Genomic DNA, 19,459 nt, shown 5'->3' with positions numbered 1-19,459 from the left:
CTAATCACTGGGTGTTTCAGTCTCTGCTGGGCCTCTGATGAGTCTTCTTATTCCTCTCTTCCCGGCAGGACCTTTTGGTTTAGCAAAACTTTGCTTATGTGCATGTTGTTTTGGATGAACCTCTTCATAAAGGAAGTCAGCAGTTAACTCATCGCCATTATCTATTTCAATCTGAAAAAAAAAATAAAATAGTTACATTCATCTTAAAGATGTATTTAATAAAATGCAGAAATTCTGCTGAAGCTGTAAATGCTATATTAAAACCAATATGTGCAATAATAGTCAGAGTCCAGCATGATGTTCTCTACCTTGTGCCTAAGCACCTCACCTCCTCTTGAATAGCTTTTCTTATACTCTAACCAGTATCGAGTTAAGTGCATTTTGATTTAATTAGTTCTTCTTTCAATAAAAGCAGAAATGCATACACCAAGTAACTTCTCCTGCCCCAAGCTTTAGCACAGTGTACATAATAATAAATAAGAGTACACATTCCATGTAAAAGCAAGTGCTTATTAGTCCTTTGTTAGAAATTTCCTTTATAATAAAAGAGAGCAGCATGTGATCTTTCAGAACTGGTGATTTCTTTTATTTCTTCTCCCTTCGAAAGCAAAAACAAATAGTTCCAATGTGATCTTCACACTTTCAGAATTTTTTTTCCACTATAAAGTGCATTAAAAAATTGTAAAAGCAACGTGCATATATGTTGCTGTCTCTTGAGAACAAAAGGGAGAGTACAAACAACTCACACAATTAGTGGAGTACTGCAACTCAGCAAGTATTCAAGCCAGAGAAAAGATAGAACAAATTTAATTAACAAAGAGCCTGAGATTTTTCTTTGTTTGTTTTGTTTTAAGTGGAAGAATGTAAACCTGAAGAAAACACTGTTTTGAAGCCAAGGCCCAGTTTTTAATTACAACAAATTCGGAGTTCAGACAAATGCTTTGGCACTGCATGTGAGTATTCAGCATTTCACGGCCCCCTAACTATAGCACTTGCCAGCCACTATTGCCATTGAAGTACATGCCTCAGAAAGAGGTCTACAGGAATTTCAAGCACCATGTGGTACATTTGTCTCATTCTAATGAAGAAATTTGTGAGGAATGATATATGAAACCATGCAGCAATTGTATGTACTCAAGCTACATCATCACAGTAATAACTTCTTTCGGGTATATATATATAATCAGAATACCATAATAATCAGATACCAAACCTCAATAATATACAAACAATATAAACAATAATCAGAAACCAAACCTCAAAATTATTCTGAACTTAGAATAGAAATATTAATAGGTCACATATTTCACATTTACATGGACCGTTATTGTGGTCTCTGCTCTAGAAGTGAGAAGCCACTTGTTCTTTATGCACAGTAGTATAATCTTTGCAACTGGAAAGACCAGCATTCTCCTAAGTCCTTAATTACTCCATCAAAGGCTCCTAAGAGTCAGTTTAAGTTCCAGAACTGCTGCTTCCTTTTTCCTTCATTTTGAAAATCATTACGAAACCTTGGCCTTAAAGGAATTCAGAGTTCAGTAATAACGTGCCGTGATCCAAAGAACAACAGGCCTTTTAGTAAGAAATCATGTTGCTTCTGAATAGTCCTTCAGAGTACTTTCAAAGACCTTCTTGCACGAGAACAGGTTTACTAAAACTACGTAGAAATTATGAACCTTAGTTAATAAGTATTTCTTGTTCAGAACAAGCTCTTAAATAAGTCTTTAATAGCCATACAGCACCTTTCATTGTTTACAGAAAGTGGTGGCAGAAACAATTATGGTTAGATATTAAAAAGGGAATTGAGGGATGGAGTATTCCCAGTGTACCTACCTTTCGAATTATTTGCATCCACAACTGTCTTTCTACAATTTCTAGAAGTGGACTTTTGCAACTAGAGTATAGCATTCGCTCCCGTATACTACAGGTGTACCCTGGCATGGAGTAAATGAAAACTGCAGGAAAAAAAAAGCAGAACAAAAATAATCCTTATCAAAACCTGTCTCACAGAATCATTTACAGCAGAAAGACTTTGCGAATCAACTTTATAGTATGAAAGCTAAAACACCCAGAACGTGGTTTTGTGCATTTTACTTCAGTTAAGTGTTTCATTCCTAAAAGGAAGTATCTTTATTTTTTCACATGGCTACCAATCTATGTGTTGCTTATAATCAAAAGGAATAGTTCACTACTTTCTAAATATAAAGACTCTTCAGAAATCAGTCTGGCAACCAAGTGACTTTGAAATTTATGAATACAATGAGAGGTCAGACACTCCAAGTTATCTACTTTTATGATGCGTCTTTCTCTGCCTCAAGATTATGGAAGTATTTGAAACAAACCAACATTTCATTTTGGGAACATTTCATGTTGGGAAATTTTCCCATACCTATGGATTCCAAATAGTCTCCTTCGTGAGTATGCTTATACAGGAAAAAGTGGTAACGTGCAGCATCCTTTGGAATTCTTTTTGGCAAGTCCTTAAGTTCAGTATGAAGTGTGTTGGCTAGAATAATAGTTTCATTTTTCATATCAATTTGCTGTTAATGAAGAAAAATGGCATACAGTTAATACACAGAAAACAAGCGAGAGAATATGACAGGGTAGAAAAAAAAGATTTCAAGTACAGAATGGTAACTTATCAGTATATGGCATCAACACACATTGTTTGGTGTGCAAGTATTTAGTACCTATTATTAAAAATAATCTGAAGTATCTTATACTTGCCAGCTGCACGTAATTGAGTTGCTTATTTCTCAATTTCTCCAGAGCCTGAATAGCCTCCTTAGCAATAGGGAACGCTACTCCTTGCAGAGTTTGATGCTTAGTATCTACACCAACATCCGTTTGTACCTGGAATACAAGCCAATGAAAATATGAACAGAAACCTTTGCAGGCATTCATTTGGTTTCTGAGAATGCATTGCATGTGGTTACATACAGAGCTGTCAGCAGCTATTCTAAGAATATGCTATGCCAAACCATCAATCCCCTTATACAATCCCTTTATACAAACAACTTGTTGTTTTGTTTTTAATTAACAGGTCACATTTGCTTGCTTACCTGAAAACAGTTTCATATATGAAGCAGCAGAACCCATGGAATTACAAGAGTGAACTGCCTAAGTGTGAGGGAAGATCTAGCTAAACTCTAGTACAAACATAGAATAAGCCAGGAGCAAAGAGTCTGACTTTCCTGTGCTGCACTGTACTTCTGAACTCACAGTGTTGTTCCTGAACTTTATCGTGATACGTTTTAGACAAGAATAGGAAAATGTGATTATAGGAAGCCAACATTCTGGGAAGAATGGAGAAAAAACATGTCTTAGAGAGACAGATCTTCTTGAAGGAAAAAAAAGAAGCACCTTCCCTCCCTCCCTTCCACTTCAGCATTCTCCTTCAAAAAGCCTATCCAAAAGAAAGCAAACAGATAAACAAGCAGAGCTTTGATTTTTGACTTCTAGGTTTAACACAGAGTGCAAAAACCTATGGTAACTGCAAGCTAGACAGTTGTTCATAATCTAGTTATCTTAGACACAAAAACTATTTGAGATAAAAGGACAGTTGTTTTAAAAATACTTCTCAAGAATTTGTGTGGCATATCTTAATATTCATGCACAATTTCTCTGAAAATGAGCTCTGGCCTCCAGCATTGCCAAACCTCATCTTTTTGTGCAAGTATTAGCTTTTGAATGTACTGACTTCCTTTTACAATTTTACAAACACACGTAACATTGGTGATGAGGCAGTTAAGAAGACAGAAAAGCATACAAAATAGAAAGTGTGGGTTTTAGATCTATCAGCTGAAAGATGTTCAGATAGTGAAATATTCAACAATGATGAAAATAATGAAAAACAAAGATACTTGGGGCAATGTACTTTAAATGTATTTTAAAGGACAGCTTCTCAGCATCAGGGAAGGAGAATGTGAAATCAGGTAGGCAGAAGAGTTTACTTTTGTATTAATTTTAGTAATTTTCATAATACAATTGTATGACAAATATTTGCAAAATATATATATCTGCATAAAATCTGACTAATAAATGTCATTAAATTGGCATCACAGAACAAAATGTAGTAAAAAAATTAAAAAACAGAAAAGCCAGCTACGAAGTCTGGGACAAGAAGAAAATAACACAGCATAACACTAGATTTAGGAGAAGGAACCAAATCTACTTGTCCATAACATAACATATACAAGTCCACTAAAGCTAAACAGAACATCCAAATCACTTACAAAGACCTAAATCATACCATCAGATTCGTTAGTGATGGTTGCCAAGGAGGTAATAAAGTGGCAGATGGAATTTGATGTGGGTACATGTAAAACATTATATGCAGGAGGAAAAATACCTTTCTTCTACCTGCGTGGTGATGAACTAGCTACTGACATTCAGGTCACACAAAATATTTATCTGAAAATGTCAGCCCAGTGGTTACTTTAGGCAAAAATCAACCAAGCAATCAAGGCACCACCCACCAACAAATGAAATGTTTAGAAGTCGTTAAGAGTACAGAATACATCATTACACAGTTCAGCTATCAGTAACATGCCTGTATCTTGAATACCACATGCAGTTCTGATTTCTCCACCCCTCCTTTTCATAAATTTTATAGAAGAACTGGAAAAACTGCAGAGAAAAGCAGAAGGATCAGAAGTGTGCCATGCCTACTTCAGGAGGAAAAAGTACACAGATGAGGACTTTTCAGCCCAGAAGAGAGAACTGGTAAGGAATGCAGAGGTCTTGTGGATATAGTGGAGAGTGAGGGGAAAAAAGTGAGGAATGGCTTTTCTCTGTCTTCCCCATGCTATCTGTCAGGGTATGAGCTCATAGATAGCAGGCAGCAGTTCTTTACGTAGTACTTTGCCAAGCTGTAACAACACTGCTATAGGATCTGTGGCCAACAAAACTTTATGAGGATTTAGAACAATGACAGGACTGTGTATGATGGATGGAAAAAAAAAAAAGCATTATATAGTAAAACATCATATGTTACTTTGGAAGAGTCCTATCTGCAAAGGCTGAGGCACTGAGAGAATTGCAGGGGTTGGAAGGGACCACAAGAGATCATCGAGTCCAGACCCCAAAGAATATTCAAAGGAATTATCACGCCCTTCTTATCTTGCTCTTACACCCCTCCCAGATTCCTGCTGTTGCTCACTCAGTGTCTTGGCAGCAATAAGGTAAACCTTTGATCTGATTAATTCAAATATTTCTTAGGTAATTATGAAAGAACATAACATGTAGAAAATTCATTTTTTTATTTTTAATCATAGAATTGCTCAGCTTGGAAAAGACCTTCAAGACTGTCAAAAGTCCAACCTCAACCTGACCACACTACCCTAACTCTAACAACCCTCTGCTAAATCATGTCCCTGAGCACCACATCCAAACGGTTTTTAAACACATTCATTCCCTTAATATCAGAAAGCTTTTTGTTTGGGGAAGCTAAAGCATGAAAGTTAATGAAATACTGCTCCACTGAGCCTAACCACAGGTTTCATACTGGCAGAAATAACAAAGATACAAATGACACAACTTAACATACTTCAAGATGTTCCAAATGAAGCCAAAAAGGCAGCAACATACAGTTAATGCATCCTTGAGAAGTACTGCTATTGCTGCTGAATCATAGAATCAGTATGGTTGAAAAACACCACTGAGATCATCAAGTCCAACCATCAACCTGAAGTTTCATTACAGAACATGAACTATTAGTCAGCGTGAATTGGCTGTTACACAACATGCTCATAGGGCATTAAAGATAACACTAATATCAGAAGTAAGTGGTCATTGATACCATGGAAGTTTCACATTTTTTAGTGTTTGTTTTGTTTTGGTTTGTTTTTTTGTTGTTGTTTTTCCTAAAGCTAATCAACTAAAATGAAGTGTTTGGTAATGATGAGCATATTTCTACACTGAACTAATCAAAAATTGATCTGGAAAGCAAAGACATCAAAGAAATGAATGTTAAAAAAACCAACACTGTTACAGCAAAAGCATACTAGGGAGTGAAAATTTTAGGGAAGATAAAGAGCTGTGTTTAACATGATAGCTTGCTGGCATCCAGTGGGAAAAACATGCCACATTTCAAACATGTGAACAATGGCTGTAAAATAAGGCTGAAGAACTCGTACGATCAACACAAGATCTATTAAGACATGTCTGAATGCAAATAGAGGTTAAATGATGGAAAAATTTGAGAAGAGAATCCTCTGAAACATTTCAGTCATTGGCTAAACAGCAATTTATCATCACATTACCTGTTTAAAGGCATGTGCTAATAGTCTTTCCATAAAGCATTTGTGGGAAAAGCGAATGGATATTTTTAAAAGAAATGGTTAGTTCTTTTGGATTTCTGTTTTTACTTTCATTGAACTTTGTCTTATTTCTTCCAAGTCTTAAAGACAAGTGAACTGGTTCTGGAAGCTCAGATAATGGCTGCTGAAATATTCTTCGGAATTACTCACTGCAACAGTTGCTATTTTGTATTTTTTCTACAGTTTCTGCCACCATGTGAAATGTGGGCTATCAGAGAATAGTTGAGGCTGATCTCTGAAAGTGCCCTCATCCAACCCCCAGCCCAAGGAGGAACACCCAGACAGAGCAGGGTACCCATACCCACACTCCAGGCAGCTTTTGAAGATTTCCAATGAGGGGACTGCACAGACTCTCAGGGCAACCTGTGCCAATGGTTGGTAACCCTCACACAGAAGCACATCCACTGGTATTAAAAGCATGTTAGGCAGCAGGCCTCTTACAAAGCCACTGGCCCTTGCAAACTCAGCAAGATCACACTGCTCTGTCTCCAGCCATCAGCATCCTGCTGTCCCTACTCACTGAGTGAGACATTTATATTCTCATCCACTCAAAAACTTACTGAAGTTTTTGATTTTCTGTTCTGCCTTTTTTACTCTAGAAAAGCCTCTGCCTACAATACATCAGGAACTGTGCATCCAATGGCCAAACCATGCTGAAAGTTGCTGTAGGTACCTCATTAATCTTAATTTGTCGAAGCTCCTCTTCTGCTGCAGTCAGAGGTGCAGGGGCGGACTGTGATATCAAGTATTTTTTATATCCGTTCAGTGAAACATCATCCTGAAAGCACAGTATCAGTACTCATCATTTTCAGAACTGAAGTATTTTTTCTAACACAGTTCATGCAGCAGTTATTTCCCATATATTTACATTCATTTTATTCAAACAGAGATACTGCAAGTTTACGTGCATTTGCAAGCTCTACTTGGCATCCTGAACAGCAGGATTCCCTGGGCTGCTCTTATACCCAACTGTACAGCGGGCAGCATTTCCAGTCAGCCCATAATTACCTCACTAATTCAAAAATAAGTCTTTGTGAAAACAGAGGTATACATGAAATTATTCAGACCTCTTTATGCATGCACGTTGGAACTATCTTATCATAACTGAACACACAACTATTAGCATTTTCACTGACAAATTGGTAGCTACTAAAATTCTTATTCCATACATTAAGATGGCAACTATGGACTTGAGTCCACTTTCACAGTCGAATTTAAAGAACAGACAATTTCATGCCCTTGGTTTAAGATAAAAACGTTTGCTTTCAGTTGCTGAAGTCTCACTAATAGCTGTTCTAGCCCATGTGATTCAGACCCCTACATCCACAATGGCTTCTGCAAACAATTAGCCTGAAAGTTTTAATGGTTACAGCTTTTGAAGGATTCATAAACATGCAGTAAGATTAAAAGACTGTACTGTTAGTCATGGGTGATTTAATACCCATTTGAAGGAAGGACATCTTAATCTTAAATTGTTAAATGTAATAACTTTTTCAAATGAGAGTTATTACATTTTAATGTTTGAATAACACACAAAATTTTCAACCCCCTGTTTCCTTCATCAAAAAGAGCAACATCACCACAAATTAATACCAGTAAAATCATCTAATATAATTAGCATTCCTGAGAACATACCTCTGCTGTTCCAAATACTTCATCCTTAATATGACCACCTCCAAATTCTTTCTTAAGTGTTGCCCGGGTTGCTGCATACAACATCTTTTGACGAACCTGATATATCATAAAACAGGGGTTTGTTTAATTCTTTCTTCTATTTAGGGTACACAGCTCAGGTGTACAACAACAGCATTTTGAGGTACCAAGACCATAAACAGCCCTTCTTGAACAAATATTTTAAGACTTGAAAGTGCAGTCTGAAACTGCATTTCTTAATAACAGAACAGAATGAGTTCTGGAGCGTGATGCTAATATATGTATTAAATTCTCAAGTGCACAATAAGACATTTTACTATGCATTATTATTAAACTAATTTCTAAGCCAAACTGCAGCTTTAATTAGAGCATGAGCTTTAAAAATATAATAATAATTAAAAAAACCCCACAAAACAGAACAGAACACAATCCTTACTACTTCTGTTTAGGAAAAAATAAACACAACAGATTAGATCATTTGTCACCAGTCTGTCTATTGTAATGTGATACATCACAGAAAGAACAGACTGCAAATAACCCTTATTATTTTTGATTTGGTAGTTCAACTACAGAATGGAAAAATGAAATTTTCTAGAGCAAAAGACCTAATGATGCTTGCTTCCTATCAATTTGCATCCAACATACATATTCCTCTCCCCGCAGTCCCATTTTCCCCAGCTTATTTCACAACCATGCCATCCTCATCAGAATACCCCAATCTTTTCCACTCAATTTCTTCTATGCACTCCAGCTCTTGGTCTCCTACTGTTTCCTAAGTGCTATCCAAAGTAGCGCAGGAATCTGGGAATAGATTTGCTTTGTCCTCCCCTATCTCACATTTACTGAACCTGGAGCTAATACCCTACTTTCTCCTAGAAATTGATAAGGCTGACTTCTCTTTCCTCCCACGCTCTGTAAGAAAGAGGACATTCTCAGGTGGGTCACAGACTCACAGATGCCAACTGGTCTGCCAGCAAACCAAACAGAATAAGCAACTTTAGCTCAAACTATAATCCTTCTCTCTATGATGACACCAATGGGGATTTCTGTTCTATGTTCTTCTATTATTTCCATGAACACTGACAGAAAGAAAAGCACGATAATGTGTGCTTTTCCTCTGACCAAGCTAGAAATAAGTTGGACCAGCTACACTCCATCTAGACTCATAATCAGCTTCAAGGAAGATATCTCTACAGTTTCCTTGGCAGAAAGTGTGATGAAGGCTGGGGAATGCTTCATTCCCCAAATCCTTCTCATCTAGGATTTGGATCGAACAATACTGTTGAATAAATGTTACAAATATATGTCCTTTGCATCTCTCCTCTAAAGACAGGCTGAGGGAGCTGGGCTTGTTCAGCCAGGAGAAGAGAAGGCTGTGAGGTGACCTCATTGCAGCCTTCCAGTACCTAAAGAGAGCTTACAAACAGGAAGGGAGTCAACTCTTTTAAAAGGGTAGATAATGGCAGGACAAGGGGAAATGGTTTTAAGTTGAAGGAGGGAAGATTTAGGTTGGATGTCAGGGGGAAGTTCTTTGCTATGAGAGCGGTGAGGTGCTGGAACAGGCTGCCCAGAGAGGCTGTGGATGCCCCATCCCTGGAGGTGTTCAAGGCCAGGTTGGACGGGCAGCCTGATCTAGTATAAGATATGGAAGTCAGTGACTCCACTTGTGGCAAGGGGTTGGAACTTGATGATCCTTGAACTCCCTTCCATTCCAAGCCATTCTATGATTCTGTGACTACTACTTACAGGAGAGTGATCAGGTGACCAAGCAATAAAGATCCATTCATATCCTTGAGCATTCTGAGAGTCTAATCTGTATAAAATGTAACACGGTTGCTTGTCTTCAAGAAGAGGAAGAACGAAAGGATCATAATCCTTTTCCCATGATCCAAGTGGCCGCCTAGAGGATCCCAGAACAAGTTGCTCTAAAACCAATAACCAAAACCATTGGTTAGCAAATATATAGTTGATAGTGTTTTTCAAAATTAGTTATTATTAGTAATTAATCAAACACTTCATATTCTGTAACCATGCCCACAAGAATGGAAGTCAGGAGCATTCAGTGTGATAGCAAGTGAGTTCCTGCAAAAGCTGTGTATGCATAAAGCCTAACTTCCTTTAACCAAAATACAATTAGTTGAGAAGCAGTGCACTGGCTGTCATCAAGCTCTTTGATCTGAAGAGGTAAGACTGATATCAGTGTTTAGCATAATGTGTACAGAGAAGAAATAAAAACTGCCCTTTGCTAGTTCATTTACTTTTAAAATGAAATACTTAATAGAAATAAGATGAGAGTAGGTTTTTAAAAATTAAGATTAGAATTACTGATTTCTGACACCAATGTCTGTACTTATGGTAAGGACAGTAACTCAGTTGCACAGTGAAAAGAGCTTGGAATGAACATGCTTGCAGTAATCGCTTTAATTTGACTATATATGTAGATAAACTAATACAGCTTCATAACTGCAGTCTCTTTAAATTACTGAAGTTGTTTATTATGTATAATTGGCTTAAATCCATAAAGAATACTTCAGATGAGATTTAATTATATGAACAACTGTAGCAACAAGATTTCTCGCTTACATATAAATCACATCTCAGCTTCCAAAGAAAAATATTACTCAGTATCTTTCAAAACATTTACCAACTTTCAAATATTAGACCCCGCAGCCAAAGGAGAAACACCTTGTTTATACGGTTCCCACAGCAGTTTCAAGGCCCATAGCAGCTGGCACGCATAGTATCTTTTGAGAGTCTTGGACCTGATCTTTAATACTTCAGACAGAAGTACAACAGTCTTTAACTGCAGAATGTTTCAGACAAGGCTCTCTCCCACAGCAATCTTCCAAGGCACAGAGCGTGAACAGCTCAGAGAGAGAGAGAGAGAGTGTGCATTTGGCACTTCTCTGCATTAGGTGCAAAGTAGCTGAAGCTGTACACATAGATAACCAGGACACCCAGAACGTACTTGGCAATTCTTAGCTCTAGGTGGCTTTATAATCACTTGAATTTAATAAAGAAACAAACACAAAAAAATAAACACGGCAACTATATTGCCCAGCAGCAAACCCGTTCCCTTATTCACTCAAATTAGTAGAACTCCATTTGAGTGTTGTCTACTCATTAAGGGCATTGCTGAAAGCTCCTGCAGACATATGAGGCAACCATTTTGCTTCCAGCATTCTGGAAGCATTAGAAGCCTCTTTTTGAACTATGGAAAACAGAATTAAGCTGGTCTCTACTTCCACAAACAGACAAATTGTGTATACATATACACACACACAAGCACACAGAGAAAAAAGTTTAAGATAAAAATGGAAGACACTCCCTACTTATGACCTTCATTTTGTACTAAGAAGTATCATGTACACACAAGCACATTGTTTTAACTTTCCTAATAAAAAAATATAGGCCAAGACTTAGTAACCCATGCTGCTGAGACTTGCAGTGATCTGACTATAATATTACTGTTGCTTCCTTGAGAAAAGCAGGGAAAAACTGAAGCAAACACAAAGAATATAACAGCAAGTTACTTACCTAACAATAAACGTATGTATGTATGTGTACCCATGTACACACACACCTTTCTCTAGCTAAAAGGTTTTTCAGTGTATTGTAATGAGTGAACTTTGGGAAGGAGAAAAAAAAGAAGAGGTAACGAGGTGGGCATTTAATGTACTTCTGAAAGAAGCAATGGGTCTTGGGAGAATATGAAATGACATTTGGAAGAAAAATTCTAATTTAGCATCAGCAAGACTCAAATTCTACCTTCAGGATATGAAAGACCTTGGTAAGATTAAGCTTTGAAGCGTTCTTGTTTTTTTAAATAATTCTACATGAAAATCACTAAAATAGTTAGGGAAATATCCAAAAGAATCCGGGAAAAATAGTAAAACTTGACTGACCATTGTCAATGACTATTTTCAAAATCCTGTATTTTCCATTTCTGGCTCCAACAAAGATGTCTTTAACATTTTCACTTGCTGAAAAAGAGAAAATAAAAGTAAGCAAATTAACACATTCTTCTTTCCAACAACAAAGAGTACTCAGGAAGGTAAAAACGACACTGGAAAAGCATACACCTGGCCCACCACTATGATGCTAGACTGAAAAAGGAACACAGGAGTGGTCAAATGCTGTTCCAGCCACAGGCAAGCCACAGAAAGATCACAGACAACATTACAAACATCTGCAAAAGAGCCCTGCTCACTTGCAATACCGTATCATTTTCAACATTGTGAAAATTCAAGGTGACATCACATCATCACTCTCAGGTTTCCCAGTTCACACAGTAACACAACACAAATACAATGCATCTCAAATTACAGGAGCTTCATGAAGTCTGAAAGTTTGCAGTAAGCCTGCGGACACAAACTTGATGCCTGCCAGGAAAATGTTAGAGCCTGTCTGCAAAAATCACCTGCCTTTCCTAAGGATGCCTCTCTGAAGGGTACCAAGGAAGGCTAACACTCTTGATTCATCTTCTCTATCAAGTCATGACCTTGCAAGCATTTTGATGACACTTTCCAATCCCTGACCCATCACAATAGGGCAGATTAAATGAATTCACAAATTCTGTAATTCACGTTGATATTACAATACAAGTATGATCAACCCCTTCTGTAAGCACAAGGAAGAACCGTGCTCGAGTCCTGGAGACGTTATTCTAATTTCAACTGCCTTGCTAAATGATCTGTGTGCAGATCAGTTTAATTATACCCCGGACAGGGGGCTGTCCTGTACTTACTAAAGAACACTTGTTGCAAGCTGGTCCTTTAAGTAATCCCACAGCACAGAGGACAGCACCCGCAAAACAAACAGCAAACCAGGAAACAAAGAAAAAGGATTATTTACAGTCACAATGAGGCCGAAGGAACAGACGGCATCTGGCTGTATTTCTACCCATACTCAAAATATGTACAACTCAGGTCCATGAAAGCAAAGGGTAGGTCCATTCTGGAATTCCACAATGGGTTGGGGGATGGAGACGAAGCATGGGTATTTACACAAACAGAACTGTGCTGGATTTCCAGTCCAAGCCCACCTCCATCTCAGTTAGCACCTTCCCACTCAGCAGTGCAGATCCTCTGTAATCAGCTTTTCCAACCACCTTTGCCTTTCCTCGCACTTCCATTCAGCACACAAATATTACACCACTTTCCTGACTTCCCAATTCCCCCAGAAATGGTTGTCCTCTTCAGGTCTACAATCCCTTGCTCTTTGTACTCTTGTATCAACCCTGCACACCAAAACAACACTGAGACACAGCAGTCCTTTGCACTGACACCAGAACCACAACAGCTCCTGGAGTCATTTTCTGAGACAAGATGTTAGTGATCGAGAGACAGACTCACTATCTGTGAGATACACTTTTTTTCTCCATACAGAGATCAGAAAATTCACAACAGAGCAATATAATGTTCTATTTAAACCTTCTGCAGAGCAAAGACCTCAATTACAGTTTGGTCTTGGAATCTCACCGGCCAACTTGCAGTTTAATTTCTTTTCCAAAAAACATTCATGATGATAAACATGTCAATTCTCTCCATATACATCACTGCTTTTGTTACAGAAGTTATATCTCAGTAGTGGAAATGCTTCATTGTACATGTGGGAAAAAACACATGGGATATGTCTTAGTTCTACATACCCTGTTCTATCCAGCAGTGCAAGTTATCTGTTGTTTCACTGCTGTACTCAGGTGCTTTTCAAAGGATGCAACATACAGAGCTAAGATAGACAAGCTGACATGCATGAGGTCTGCTCTTTAAGTAATGCCTCTTATTTTATTACGTCAGCCCATGACACCATCCAGAGGTAGATGGTGGTGGTATGGCAGTAGATGGTGGACCGTCCCACCAGTATTCCATTCCATGCTGTTGCTGTGTGACAGATGGCAGCAGAAGGGCAGCCTGACACGATGATGTCTGACATAGAAGTGAGTATGAAGTAAAAGCATGCAATTGAATTCCTCCATGCAGAAAAAATTGCACCCACTGACATTCATCAATGCTTGCTGAACATTTATGGAGACCAATCAGTGGATGTGAGCACACTGAGGCAGCAAGTGGTGCATTTCAGCAGTGACAACAGCCACAGGGGTCACCTCTGCTGGTGCAGATTTTTATGAGCATGGCACGCAGGCTCTTGTTCATCAGTGGCCAAAATGCAGAGCTAATGGTGGGGACTATGTTGAAAAGTAGCTTTGTAGCTGAGAGTTTTGCTTTATCAAATAGCGTTACAGTGCTCTTTTATCTGTTCCAGTTTCCAAAGAAATAAATAGGCATTACTTTAGAGCAACCAACATGCTACCTTCCTCAATGAGCAAATTTGCATTAAGTAAACTCTTTGGTATTTGAACAGTCCCTTTATAAAAACTGGTTACAGTCTTCAAATGACTGTGTAAAACAGCCTGTAAACGTACACACATATCAACAACTTACTCTGTTGCACTTTCAAAGTGATTTATCTGTAATATGGAACATTAAAATGCAATGAGACTTATTTCAAAAATACACTTTTGAAATAATTTGGAAGAGTTGAACATAGTCTTGTGAATCTCCCCACAGCTCAATGCACCCTGCGACTATTTATATTTGCTGCTTTGTTTGAAAGCCCCGTCCTTTTAACATTCGTCTGGTACACATCACTGTCCCCATTACTTCATTTCTGCTTCCAGAAAAGAGCGCTCCATGCTGCCAAATCTTGTGATTGTTTATGAGTGACAGTAGCCTGTTTGTTGCTAATGCCAGCAACGGCACAACAAACGCTATCCCTCTTCCAATTGCAGAAGCTTTACTACAAATGAGACCCTGGATAATTGGGCTGCATCCCAGCCTGCCAAGGCAGGATCAGGACAGGAAAGCAGCTGAGCTCACTGCGGCTCTCTTCAGAGGACAAAAGGCTCTCAAAGAAGAGGCTTAGCCATTCTTGGTCATGGTAAGCAACAGGGTGTTCTTGCCTTCCCTCTTATTGGGGCTGGAGGGAGGAGCATAAGAGAATTAAGAGCCACTGGAACAGTATTCCTCAACGTGGAAAAACACTGCTTGAGGTGCACCCCAGCCCAGGAAGGGACAATCAACTTAAAACAAGTGGCCACACCAACTTAATGGCAAGCTGGCACTGGGGGGGGAAGGAAGAGAAGAGAGGTGACAGGCTGCGGAACAAACGTATCCAGCAGCCAAAAAGGGGTTTGAAGAGCAGTTAAGAGCAACCCAGACCAGGACAAAAGTCACCTGCAACCATAAATGCAGACGAGCAGACAAAGTACACCGCATTAGTCACTGAGCGAGGCTGCAGAAAGCAAATAATAAAACCGCAAACCCCATAATCCCGCTGCTGCATTATCCCTGCTTAGCAGTGCTGTGATGCTGCGAGGCCGATAATCCCGAGAAACAGCACGTCGCCGTCTTCCAATTGCTCCTCACATTCTCCAAGGCCTGGACACGCTGAGGAAAAAAGGGCTCTCCTGTACTTTTTCCTCGTCACAGGGACTCGCCGGGATTCCTCCTTCCCAGCTCCGGCTCTTTCAAGGTCCTCCTCCAGCGCTGCAGCGCTCCTCAGTGAGCGGGGGCAGCTGGGCGCTGCCGCAGCGCTGCGGCGATACCTCGCGGGGCCGGAGGTCCCCGTCCGGCCGCCGGAGGACACCTGTGTGCAGGGCACGCCTCAGGCGCCGCGCCGGGCGTTCTGCGGGAGATATCTTCCAGCCGCACCCTACCCGATCCCCGCTGCCCCGAGGCTGCCGGGCGCGGCCAGACGCAGAACCGCCACCCGCGGGGCTCCGACTCGCCGTGCGGCAGCTCCCGCTTCGCTCCGTTACGGGTGTAACCTCGGGAGAAAGGGTAGCTCGGAGCGAACAAAGAAGCGGCGGGGAGAACGACGCTGCGGAACGGGGACGCGGGGACGGCCCGGAGGGAAGGAAAGAGGGCAGTACCTTGGATGCCGGTCTGGTGGGACATGTCGCACCGCTGCGCCGGCGCCGCCAGCCACGCTGTGCCCGGGGCAGTGCGCCTCGACCTGGCCCGGCCCGGCCCGGCCGTGCACACGTGACACGCCGCCGCCACTCAGCGGCCGACGGGAGGGAGCGCGGCGCCTTCCGGGCTCCGCCGGGCCGGGCCGGGCCGCCCCACAGCCCCACGGCGGGCGGGGTGCTGCTGCCCCCTAGAGCAGAGCCCGCCGAGCTGCTCGGGCCGGCCGGGTCCTCTTGCCGCCTCCCCCGAGAGAGTGGTGCTGCGTTCATCCGCCCTATAGCGGTGCCCCGCGCGGCCGTCTGTAGGCTGGAATACAGAAAAATGGCCGAAGGGAGTTTGGATGATCTCTAGGCACCTGTCACAGAGATGGCTGTCTTGCCTGAGGCGAGGAGGGACGCTTACACGTTCTGTATTGAACATGTATTCTATGTTAACCTGTCAGCAGTAAAGTGCCTGGAGGAAAAATTAGGGAACACAGCCCAGAACCACAGCTTTCACCTCAAACCCCTGCTCCTACAAGGGAGGCTTTATCCACTAATTTTTCATGATTTCACTGAATCACAGAACCACAGGAACCTGAATTGGAAGGGACCCATAGGCACTGAGCCCCAACTCCTGGCTCCACGCAGCTATCCCCAAAACCCAGACTTATGTCTGAGAACATTGCCCAGATTCTTTTTGAAACTCCAGCAGCTTGGGGCTGTGCCCACTGCCATGGGCTGCCTGCTCAGAAGATGCATAGTAACTCTTCTCTAAAAATGCTCTTGTGTAGTGTGCTATAGTCTGCAATTTTAATCTGTACTGTGTTTTTTATTACACTCTCAGCCTCTCAGTGAAATGGGCTGGCGTTTGTAAATGTAGCAGGACTGTGGGCATGTGGGCAACAAAATGTCCTGATGCTGATGGTTCTTTCAGGTTCCAGAGAGTTAGCAGTGTTTTTTGGGGTCACCATTTAGCCCAGTGGCCTATCCCTTGGCACAGGCAAGAAAGAAAGAATAAGGCAAGCATGAAGGAATGAATACTTGCTGCTTCGCCTTCCCATTCTCAAAGATTCACAGCTCAGGAATTCCTGAAGTCAGCTGCTTTCATTGTGTTGACAGATGTGAGTGCCTGCACTTTGTCATACCCTAGCTATTAAGACATCATGCAAGGTACTCCCTGTTTGGGAAATGTGAAACAGTGCTGTAAGGGCAGCATATGAGCAGCACTGTGTAATGCTAGTCCAGCAAAGAAATCACTATGGAGATGTGTTGCCAGCTGGTGAGCTGGGGCTAACTGAGCACTGCAGCAGACTAACAGAGCTTGACAGACTAACAGAGACATAAAAAAGACTTCATGTGAAACCAAGAAACAAGAGATGGAATGTACCTCGTAGAGCACAGAGAAGTCGCCTCTAATTCCTCTATGATACATCCTCAAGAGCACAGAAGCTCTAGATAGATAAAGCAACTCTTCATGAAGACCTTTTCCAATCAGAAAGTAGTACTGGAGTTAAAGAGTGACAATCAAAGATGTGGTATTGTCCCAACTACTTCAGATCATTCCAAACCGAGTCTGCCACTGGTCCTATGTTCTTGGTTCCTTCCCGTCTATTGTTATGTTTGAAAAGAACAGATTTACCTGAAAATTCACCAAGAAAAGGGAGATTTCAGTCAGAGCAGTTCCTGGAGTCACCCCAGGAGCAGTACGGTTGGCACAATGTGGCAGTGAGGCTGCAGAGCCAAGGCTGTGGGGCTGTGCTTTCGGTGGCAACCCATACTTGGACTGGAAATGCTGGAATGGGATGAGACTGTGGTGTCTGTCACCATGTCAGGATCACCTTGACTGTCTGTGGTGGCATCGCAGCAACTCCCACCAAGCTGTCAGAGGACTCAAAAGTAGAGAAGAGGGATCTTGCCATCTGCTTCATATGAAACAAACCATATTCACATTGGCATTTCATAGGAGCTTTTTGAGAAGGCAAATTGCAAATCTTAAGTATTTTTTTTTTAAATCTCAATATTGCAGAATTTGATGTTTGACCAAAAAATAAATAAACAAATAACCCCCCATGCTCCTCAAAAATAAACACGCTTTCAAGAGAATAATTATAGCATTAGAGAATTATTCCATCATTAAGATGAGCTTTCATCTATATTGAATAAGAATGAATACAAACTTCAGAGCTATGTGAAAAAATTATTTATTCAATTCTGCTTGCTTCCAGTAATCTCCATTCCCATGTTCACATGGGCGGCTAGCAGAGAAATAGTACCCCTTCTGCAGCCAGATTTGCTTATAACTTCAAATATATAGTTGTGAAAAGCGTTCATAGCAAATAGACTCTGAGCATAAGACTTCTGAGCACGCTGTTGTTATCTGCTTGTCTCAGTATATATAGCTCTAATCAACCAGCACCTTATGTTCAAGTAAGAAGGTATTTCTCTATAGAGGCTAAAGTTTATGTATAGTCTACTATTAAGAAATCCTGTTACAGAAACTCCACACTTCTTTGACATTATAACAAGTGATTCTTTATGACAGTAAAGGAAAGCTCTCATTTTATGTGTTTCGGTAAGTTTTTATAGCACTGTGAATGCATCTCTTCATTTCTTTATGCTCTTATACTTGTTTTTATTTCTAATAAATGAGCAAATAAATCACCTAACTCTTGTGTCATAACATTCATAATGCAACGGGCTTTTCTGCTCAATCATTTGATACAGTAGGTCTTGTCTATAGGTGACCTGGAACATGGTAGATAGACAGCTGCTTAAGTTGAATTACAATATTGTTGGTAAAAAAGGATGAGCTACTGGGAGGTTCCTACTCACTGTCAAAGATGCTATCCTAAAAGTCATAGACAATTGATTCTTTTCATGTTTTCATATGCTTTGACAACAAAAACCAAATGCTTAGTGAAATAAACTAAACAAAGCACAGTTGGTAGGAATTCCCATGTTGCTTACATCATTCTGCTCTCTGAAGTATACAATTATTATTAAAGAGTTAATTCTGAATATGGCTTGCTGGTATCTTTGTCCTTTTCTGTCTAGCCCATATTGTTATCTGGTAAATGTGACAACTACATTCTCTGTGTACATGCAGAATGTAATGGGCAGTATGATCACCAAAGTTTCTCATGGTCTCTGGAATTTTGAGGTTATGAAATTCTTCATGTGGTTCATTTTTTAGTATGTTTACCCTAATAGTAGTGACTAACTAATACCACTGCAAGATCATTGTGCAGAACTATTTGTGATGCAGTCACACTCCTGGCCATGCTGCGTTCTGCCTTTATGGTTATCTGAACGCATTCCAGAAGTGCATTAAATGATCTCACTGATATCTAGATGGCTCTTGTTTTTTTCCTTTCCTGTACAATAGGAAAAATAAATATTTTAATTCTTTAAGACCTATGTTTGCTTTATTAATTATTGATGACAAGGGCAAATAAATTTGTCTTGTTTAGCATAGAGTGCACAAGACATTTTTAACAATCAGATGATGCTCAAAGTGGTTTGTAGGTCAAACAAA

At 40.3% G+C, this 19,459-nt stretch overlaps 1 protein-coding gene across 1 annotated transcript; it reads right to left on the bottom strand.

The window, feature by feature from the left end:
* TWF1 (twinfilin actin binding protein 1) lies at nucleotides 1-15,931 on the bottom strand (the record flags this gene model as incomplete). The annotated part of the gene is made up of 9 exons (XM_079549366.1): nucleotides 1-171; nucleotides 1,834-1,955; nucleotides 2,390-2,540; nucleotides 2,728-2,853; nucleotides 6,994-7,098; nucleotides 7,956-8,051; nucleotides 9,720-9,898; nucleotides 11,879-11,956; nucleotides 15,907-15,931. 9 exons carry the CDS (start codon nucleotides 15,929-15,931, stop codon nucleotides 1-3), a joined length of 1,053 nt encoding a protein of 350 aa, XP_079405492.1.
* Between the last annotated feature and the right edge of the window lie 3,528 nt (nucleotides 15,932-19,459).

Source organism: Tetrao urogallus (genome assembly GCF_951394365.1).
Source record: "Tetrao urogallus genome assembly, chromosome: 1".
Classification (NCBI taxonomy): Eukaryota; Metazoa; Chordata; class Aves; order Galliformes; family Phasianidae; genus Tetrao; species Tetrao urogallus.
The sequence above is the reverse complement of the archived record's forward strand: the minus strand, read 5'-3'. Positions and strand labels throughout refer to the sequence as shown.